We start from the raw sequence: 9,267 nt of genomic DNA, 5'->3' as shown, positions 1-9,267 counted from the left end.
TTAAACACCTGATGGGCGCTGAGGCATCATTAAGCTAAAAAGCTCCATTTCATCCCAGAATTCTTTTCCTTTCCATGAGACAGCTGCCTGAAATACACAAGATAAAATGGTTATGTCGAACAAATTTCAATTAATTGATCTGGAATTGAAAACTAGTCTCAGTAATGGGGCCATAGACTATCACAGATTGTTTTAAAATTCCAGCTGGTTCACTAACATTCTTTAGAGAAGGAAACCTGCTGTCCTTACCCAGTCTAGCCTACATGTGACTCCAGACCTATAGCAATGTAGTTAATTCTTTACTGATATGACCAAGCAAACCACTCCTTCTCAAGAGCCATTAGAGATGGATAATATATGTTGGCCTTGCCAGCGACACCCACACACAGTGGAAGAATTTTTAAAAATGTGAATTCCAGTGTGAGAATATTCTTATTTATGTTAGGAACAAAGGAACATCAGAACATAGGAACAGGAGTAGACCATTCAGCCCATTGAGCCTGATCTGCCATTCATTATGATCATGGCTGATCAGACACTCCAATGCCTTTTACCCACATTATCCCTACAACCCTTTGCATTGTTATGAATCAGAAATGTTAGAGATTAATAACTCTTAACTATGTGTGGAGCTAGGAAAAAGCATGTGGTGGTTGAATGGGGATAGGGAAGTGGGATAATTGCAGGAAAAAAGGAGGCATCTCCTTGATTGGTTGAGAAAAACTGCCACATATTTGTTTTATGCCACCTGATATCACATCTGGCTTTCCGTAATCATGTGATTATTTCTCTGGAGGCAGTTCTTAAGGCAGTTCAATAAAGACCTTTCACTGTGAAAACACTGATAAAGTTCTGCACTCTTTAAAGGTGATACTGCCTCATTTTTGGCAGTTAGGAAAGCCAGAGGGCGTAGAGAATCCAACGGGAGTCTCAAGATGGTTTTTACACTGGCGTGATTTCCAAATCAGATTGTCCCCGCCAATGATGGGAGAGTGGGCAAAGAAGTGGCAGATGGAATACAATGTGGGGAAGTGTGAGGCTTTGCACTTTGGTAGGAAGAATAGAAGCGTAAACTATTTTCTAAATGGGGAGAAAATTCTGAAATGAGAAGCACAAAGGAACTTGGGAGTCCTAGTTTAGGATTCTTTTAAGGTTAACTTGCAGGTTGAGTTGGTAGCTAGGAAGGCAAATGCAATATTAGCATTCACTTCAAGAGGACTAGAATACGAATGCGGGGATGTACTGATGAGGCCTTATAAGGCTCTGGTCAGACCACATTTGTAGTATTGTGAGCAATTTTGGGCCCCGTATCTGAGGAAGGATGTGCTGGCCCTGGTGAGGGTCTGGAGGAGGTTCACTAGAATGAAAAGCTTGACATATGAGGAGTGTTTGAGGACTCTTGGTCTGAACTTGATGGAATTTAGTAGGATGAGGGGGGATCTCTTTGAAACTTACAGAATACTGAAAGGCCTGGATAGAGTGGACGTGGGAAAGATGTTTCCATTAGTAGGCAAGACTAGGAACCAAAGGCACAGCCTCAGAATAAAGGGACGACCCTTTGGAACTAAGATGAGGAGGAATTTCTTTAGCCAGAGAGTGGTGAATCTATGGAATTCATTGTTACAAAAGGCTGTGGAGGCCAGGTCATTGGGATATTTAAGACGAGATAGATAGATTCTTGATTGGTAAGGGGATCAAAAGTTATGGGGAAAAGGTGCGAGAAAGGGGTTGAGAAATTTATCAGCCATGTTTGAATAGTGGTGCAGACTCGATGGACCAAATGGCCTAATTCTGCTCCTGTTTCTTATGGTCTTGTTATGATGTTATGAAAAAAGGTGCTTGATTCTTAACTGGAGTCTCATTTAAGACAGCTGAAGTTATTTTAAAAAATATAAATTGATAAACCAGTTCACTATTGCAAATCGTGGAACATGGTTGTGATGTCACTGGACTACTAATCCAGAGATCTTGACTAACTGCTCCAGGAACACAAGTTCAAATCCATAGAATACCTTCAGTGCAAGGGATGGCTATTTGGCCCATTGACTATGCATCGTCTCTCCAACAGAGCATCTTACCCAGCCTCCCCCCCCCCCCCCCCCCACCTATCCCCATAACCCCACATATTTACCCTAGCTAATCCAGCTAACCTACACATTTTGGGGTACTAAGGGGCAATTTAGCATGGCCAATCCACCTAACCTGCACGTCTCTGGACTCCACAGCAGTGAGAGGTATTTAAATTCAATGAATTACTAGATCTTGGATTTAAAAAAATTAGTCTTCCAGATTATTCTAAAAACTCATCTTGTTTTCTAATAGCCTTCATCTAAGGAAATCTGCTGTCCTGGCCCAGTCTTGTCTACATGTGACTTAAGATAAAGCAATTTGGTTGACTCTTAACTGCCCCTTGAAATGGCGTAGCTAGCCACTCAGTTTTATACAAAAAAGTTGCAGTTCAAGGAGATGGCACAGTTTTTTTAATGGAGCAGGCTCGAGGAGCTGAGTGGCCCACTGCTACTAATGTTCATATATTCTCAAGGGCAATTAGGGATGGGCAGTAAATGCTGCTTTTGCCAGTGATAACCACATCTCTCAAATTAATTTTTAAGAATGATCTAATTTGATTTCAGCAGGAAAGTCCTCTGTTTTACAATTAGAAAAATAATTTGTCTACACATACCTCTTCAATTATTTTAGCCGGGTCATCAGCTCCTGTGTACATTGTGCTTAAGGTAAGGACTTTTCGGGTATCCGTTTTTTGATTCTCTGCCATCCCCAGCAAGATGTATGCCTTAGGTTTAGAAACTATTTTATTCAGCAACAGCAACAAAGAAAAAACAATAGTTCAGGAATGAACTCAACATTAACATTCTTTCTGCAGTTTGGCAATATATTTAACTTTTACAACATGTACTAAAAATTAGTTGTAAGACGAGCACTTTGAATTTTCTTCAAAGCCCTTGTCTTCTATATTTTTTATATCAAGAACTGCAAAGCAAAGTTCTATTTCTGAGGTGGCTGAACATCACTGTGTAGAAAACTGTCCAAATTCATTACCACTCTACTTATCTTTGGACTGTTGGACTTTAGCCCGGTGTTGTGAGACTTCTTAGCAGGATTAGGCTATTGAATTGGGCGATCAGCCACGATCGTAATGAATGGCGGAGCAGGTTCAAAGGGCCAAATGGCCTCCTCCAGCTCCTATTTTCTATGTTTCTATGTTTCTTACTGTGCCCGCCCCAGTCCAGTGCCAGCATCTCCACATCTTATTTTTTTTATGTAAAGCCATTTGGAATATATTCAATTTGTATACCACTTAATCAAAAAACTCTCAAATTACACAACTTCTCAACCACATGTTCATGTAGAATTTAAAAATGAAGAAATAATCAAGTCATAAGCTTACAAATCACTTTGTTCCAAATCAAAATCGGAGTTGCATGATGTCTGAAATGAGAAACAAGATCTCTTGGTTCCTCAGCTTTTGACCTGTAAAAATTAAAGTGCTTAATTTGCATTCTATAATCTTTCTTATTTTTGGGAAGAGAGCAGTAATCGGGAGAGAGGAAGTGACAGATCCGAGCTTGGGAGAAGGGAGAGAGTGCCTGTTGGCAGGGACAGAATGGGAACAGATTTTGGAGTAATAAGGCCATCAATTGAGGGGGAGAGAGGCCAGGTTCGGCAGACGAGAGGCTGCAATCTGTTCTGTTCTTACCAGCCCAAAAGGCTCCCACCCGCTTGAGCCAGCAGCTCCAATCTCCCTTTTACTGTTGAAAAACCTGGCCATCAACTGTTAACTTTAAATCAGGCCCCTGATTAGACTGTAAGAGCCTATTTAAATATCTTGATGACAATGGGACACCAGCATGGCATGTTACCCACCCAGTGTAAAACTACTGACAGGCAGATAAGGGATAGGTTGGGGACATATCCAATTTGAAATTTTCTAAAACTCCCCAGCCTTTGTTGAGAGATGAATATCAAGTCTATGCAGCTCCATGGTGAATATGTTAGTATGTTGGATTGTACTCCTGCACAAGTACATCGCGTGGCGGGCGTGATGGGAAAATCCCCCCCCTCAAGATTTCTCCAAGCGCTTTACAACCATTGAACTGCTTTTGAAGTCCAGTTACACTAATAATGTAGAAAACAGAGCAACCAATTTGAGCACAGCAACGTTCCACAAATAGCAATGTGCCAATGGCCAGAAAATCTGTGTTTATATCGATTGAGAAATAAAGATTGGCCACTAGGATGCCAAGGAGAACTCCTCTACACTATTATTGAAATTGTGCCATGGGAAATTTTATAAGAGGGGCTTTTAAAGAGCTTATCTAGTCCAGCCTGTTGCTCTAGAGCAGACCAACTGAATTCTGAGAAAAAATCGTAAATAACAGAGCTACGCCACTGCCTGGCCCTGTCCTCAACCCTGGAACACCTAGATAACAAGGACACCTATGTCAGACTCCTATTTATTGACTATAACTCAGCCTTCAACACTATTATTCCCACGAAACTCATTTCCAAACTCTGTGGCCTGGGCCTCGGCACCTCCCTCTGCGTCTGGATCCCAAATGTCCTAACTCACAGACCGCAATCAGTAAGGATAGGCAACAACACCTCCTCCACGATCATCCTCAACACCGGTGCCCCACAAGGCTGTGTTCTCAGCCCCCTACTATACTCCTTATACACCTATGACTGTGTGGCTAAATTCCCCTCCAATTTGATTTTCAGGTTTGCTGATGACGCCACCGTAGTGGGTCGGATCTCAAACAATGATGAGACAGAGTACAGGAATGAGATAAAGAATCTGGTGCGGCAACAATAATCTCTCCGGGAATGTCAACAAAACGAAGGAGATTGTCATTGACTTCAGGAAGCGTAAAGGAAAACATGCCTCTGTCTCCATCAAAAGGGACGGAGTAGAAAGGCTTGAGAGTTTCAAGGTTTTAGGTGTCCAGATCACCAACAACCTGTCCTGGTCCCCCCATGCTGACACTATAGTTAAGAAAGCCCACCAACGCCTCTACTTTCTCAGAAGACTAAGGAAATTTGGCATGTCAGCTATGACTCTCATCAACTTTTACAGATGCACCATAGAAAGCATTCTTTCTGGTTGTATCACAGCTTGGTATGGCTCCTGCTCTGCCCAAGACTGCAAGGAACTACAAAAGGTTGTGAATGTAGCCCAATCCATCATGCAAACCATCCTCCCATCCATTGACTCTGTCTACACTTGCCGCTGCCTCAGCAAAGCAGCCAACATAATTAAGGACCCCAGGCACCCCGGACATTCTCTCTTCCACCTTCTTCCTTCGGGAAAAAGATACAAAAGTCTGAGGTCACATACCAACCGACTCAAAAACAGCTTCTTCCCTGCTGCTGTCAGACCTTTGAATGGAGTTACCTTGCATTAAGTTGATCTTTCTCTACACCCTCACTATGACTGTAACACTACATTCTGCACTCTCTCGTTTCCTTCTCTATGAACGGTATGTTTTGTCTGTATAGCGCGCAAGAAACAATACTTTTCACTGTATGTTAATACATGTAGCTGTGAAGGAGCTGTGCTCCGAAAGCTTATGGTATTTGCTACCAAATAAACCTGTTGGACTTTAACCTGGTGTTGTGAAACTTCTTACTGTGCTTAACCCAGTCCAACGCCGGCATCTCCACATCATGTTAATACATGTGACAATAATAAATCAAATCAAATCAAATCAAAGTGGGACATCCGTCTGTCACGGGAAGGAAGTCTCACCATGGAGAGCTGCTGGCCAATCGGATTGGCTGGCAGCCCACCAGGCACACTGTGGTATTGGCCGGAATGCACACTGTAGCCTCGTGCCTGGGACAAAGTGCCAGGACATGGAGGCCAGGTACATGGTAGGGAAGCCGGCAAGGGGACAGTAGGAGACATCTGGGGTGGGGGGGGGGAGGGTGGGGGAAATCACTTGGGGACGGGGTGGTGATTGGGGCCTGAGGGATATGCCCATGGAAGGGGTGGGTAGGGCAAGGGGAGAGGTAGTGAGGGAGGTTTGGCGTCTGGAGGCCTTCGCCAGAGGGTGCCCACTATCAAAAGGGGGCTTCTGACCCATTTTTCTGCCCAAAATGTAGGTTTCTAAATGTTTCTGTTTCCCCACACTCCAATCTGTCATCTGCCTGCCAATCTAAAAATTGAGGACAAGGTGGGGGAGCACCCCCCACCCCACCCCACCCCACCACCTCTCGAGGCCCTGTCCACCCCGCTGTAAAACTACTTTTTACATGGTGGGCTGGAGAATCCCACCATGCAATTTCACGCTCCATCCCACATCAAAATCCGCTCAGTTTGTGTGTCTGTTTTGGTTGGGGGGGTGGGGGGCGGTAATGAGCGTAAAATTCAGACCATAATTTATGATGATCAATTTACTTGTATATTTTTCTTACCGGATGTCCGTAATAGTATTTGAAATCCTAAAATTTCTTAATGCTGCTTTCATATGTTCGACATTAAGCCATTCTCCTACTGCCATAGCTTTGTCAAACTGTTGATTCTTCAATATCTGAAAATGCAACAGGAAAACGGCTTATAAAGTAGTAATTCTTGAAAGAGACATATAAACCCAGAACCTCCGATCTTTCGGGGGAAGGGTGCACCCGGCAGCACTGCAGAAGATGTACCGGATCCCCTCCCAAAGACCTCTGGAAGACCCCACCCCACGTAAGGATTGCATAGGAATTTTCTGGGTCGTTCATACGTCTGATGGCAAATTTAAATTGCAGACTTTGGTTTCAGTTCCCTTCGTATAACTATTATGCTAACTAATAGTTACCCTGGAAAAGTTAGAAGAACTAAAACCACTTCTAACTCGTGGGTAACTATGGTACTGACCCATGACCTCTCACTGGACGCCTGACCACCTCATCCATCCTCCCAATCAACCCACAATTCCAGACTAACCCCACCATGTCCCCCAACACTCAGGCTACCTTCCTGACCCTCCGACTAATCCACCACTCCCAGACAACCCTCCCTACTCTGTGACCATCCTCCCACTCACCGATTCCTCTCCCCAGCTCCCTGTCTAACTTTCTGAATTTTTCCTGATGTTAATTACACCCAGGATGGAATAATTCCCTGCTCGTTGATTGAAATATTAATTGATTTAATAATTAAATCCCCTAATACTGCCCTGACAACTTCCCCACCCCCCAACTATCCCTCCACTCCCTGACTGCTCCACAACTACCCACAAGACCCCTGAATAATCCCCCACCCGCCAGCTACCATCATGACCCTCCACACCCCCCAACTACACATCCAGCCCGACTACCCTCCTGAACCACATCCCCCCACCAACTATCCCTCAAATACCTTCCCAACCCCTAAGTGACCACCAGGCGCTACCCCACAGCTACCATCCCCCATCCTACCCTCTTACCTTGCACACTTAACTTCTCCCTGGCTTTTCAAAGTGGCAGGGACCTTCAAACTTACCTGCTTTATGGGAGCTAATTCTGAAAAAAGGGGACATGGCTTCACTTCCCCTGATGCTGCACTGGACTGAAGGCCTTGGGAACCCGCTAGGCTGCATCCTGCAACAATTTTCTTACCTGGCCCAAGCTGGAAAGTCAGGTAAGAAATGTGAAGCTCCATTCCAGTGCCAAGTAAAAAGGAGTAGAGTGACAGTCTGACTGTGGTTGGTTGCCTTGGAAGAATTGGCCCATTAAAAATGAGCAGAACACATGCATCATGTGGTCATGGTTTGAACTTTATTCATTCCTTAGAAAAGTATTTATAAACTAATTTATCAAACGTACAATTAAAGCACTGATCTGAGTTTTTCAGTTTCTAGATCAGGGAGTCAATCTGAATTTACATGGTCGGCTGAACTGTGATCCTGGCGTTTGGTGTGGGTTATATTCAGAAAAACAGTGGACATACTTTTTTTCCTGTATTAAATGCATGACACTGGTGTAATTTTTACCAATTTCTGGGCAGGAGATGCTATACCTAATCTGTGCCGGCAGTATCGCTGCCACCATAGCACGCAAGACTTTATTGCTAGCTGCCCTTACAGCTCTACTCCTATACTTGTCACATTACTGCGGCTGCTGTTTCTGGCTCAGCAGGAGGGGTGTGCCCACACCTACTCCACCCTACCCTATACTTCTCTTCCCAACTACCTAAACCCTGGGCGGCACGGTAGCACAGTGGTTAGCACTGCTGCTTCACAGCGCCAGGGACCTGGGTTCAATTCCCGGCTTGGGTCACTGTGTGCAGTTTGAACGTTTTCTCCATATCTGTGTGGGTTTGCTCCGGGTGCTCCGGTCTCCTCCCACATTCTGAAAGACGTGCTGGTTAGGGTGCATTGACCTGAATAGGCGCCGGATTGTGGCGACTCGGGGAATTTCACAGTAACTTCATTGCAATGTTAATGTAAGCCTTACTTGTGACTAATAAATAAACTTTAACTTTAACCCCAATCTTCTGATCCCTGCCTCTTTTTTCCTTCAGGCCCTACTAACCTCCCAACCCCCTGCACCCCCCCCCCCCCAACAGCAACCCCCCTCCCCCCCAAGGAGTCCATGTACATTCCATTATATTAATACTAATCTTCATTTGATTTTTGCTCAGCAAGTTGTTTTTTTTCAAATCTTTGCTTTTTCTTACTTCATGTTAAATGTTGTGCCAAATTTTATCTTTCCAAAACTTTTAATGGGGAAAAAATTTGAAATGTGCCCCCTCATCATACGAACAGATTGGACAAGCTGACTGTAGTACTTCCCATATTTGATCATACAGCAAACAAATTTTCCACGAAGTGAATCTTTCACTGTGCGATGTTAAATGATGGCTAAACAAAACCTGTTTTAAAACATAAAAATAGTGTTTTTCAAGGTTCCTGTAAGTAAGCCCAGCCAAGTTGAAAAAGTAAGCCCAGACAAGTTGAAAAAAAAAATTTAAAGTATTATCTTACTTGCTGAATTTCTGCAATTGTAGGTACAGGTCTGTCAATGTACCCCTGATAGTTGAACCAAGAGATGACAACTTGCAAACAATGATACAGAGCACCCCAATCGCTGTCATTTTCATGGTTCTGCATACAGTGATAAAAAGCATAGGATCCATGCAGTAGATAAAGCTGTAAAGTAAATAAAGTAAAATATTTGTAATTTCAAAAGTGCTTTATAAATATTTATAGATTTATATATAATTTTCCCCCAAAACTAAGGCCAACATAAGCAACGTAGATTGCTTGTAATGATAAATAATTC

The 9,267-nt window shown here is 43.5% G+C and overlaps 1 protein-coding gene across 1 annotated transcript in view; it reads right to left on the bottom strand.

Moving 5' to 3' along the window:
* The window catches only part of LOC144495223 (ufm1-specific protease 2-like), a 31,092-nt gene continuing 21,825 nt past the window's right edge, over window positions 1-9,267 (bottom strand). The window contains exons 5-9 of the mRNA XM_078215291.1: window positions 8,970-9,134; window positions 6,436-6,551; window positions 3,410-3,492; window positions 2,684-2,808; window positions 1-87 (exon numbers count right to left, since the gene is read on the bottom strand). Coding sequence (XP_078071417.1) covers window positions 1-87; window positions 2,684-2,808; window positions 3,410-3,492; window positions 6,436-6,551; window positions 8,970-9,134 — 576 coding nt within the window. The remainder of the gene's footprint in view (window positions 88-2,683; window positions 2,809-3,409; window positions 3,493-6,435; window positions 6,552-8,969; window positions 9,135-9,267) is intronic.

The sequence above is a fragment of the Mustelus asterias genome, chromosome 6, assembly GCF_964213995.1.
Source record: "Mustelus asterias chromosome 6, sMusAst1.hap1.1, whole genome shotgun sequence".
NCBI classification, from domain to species: Eukaryota; Metazoa; Chordata; class Chondrichthyes; order Carcharhiniformes; family Triakidae; genus Mustelus; species Mustelus asterias.
This window is presented reverse-complemented; position numbering and strand designations above follow the sequence as displayed.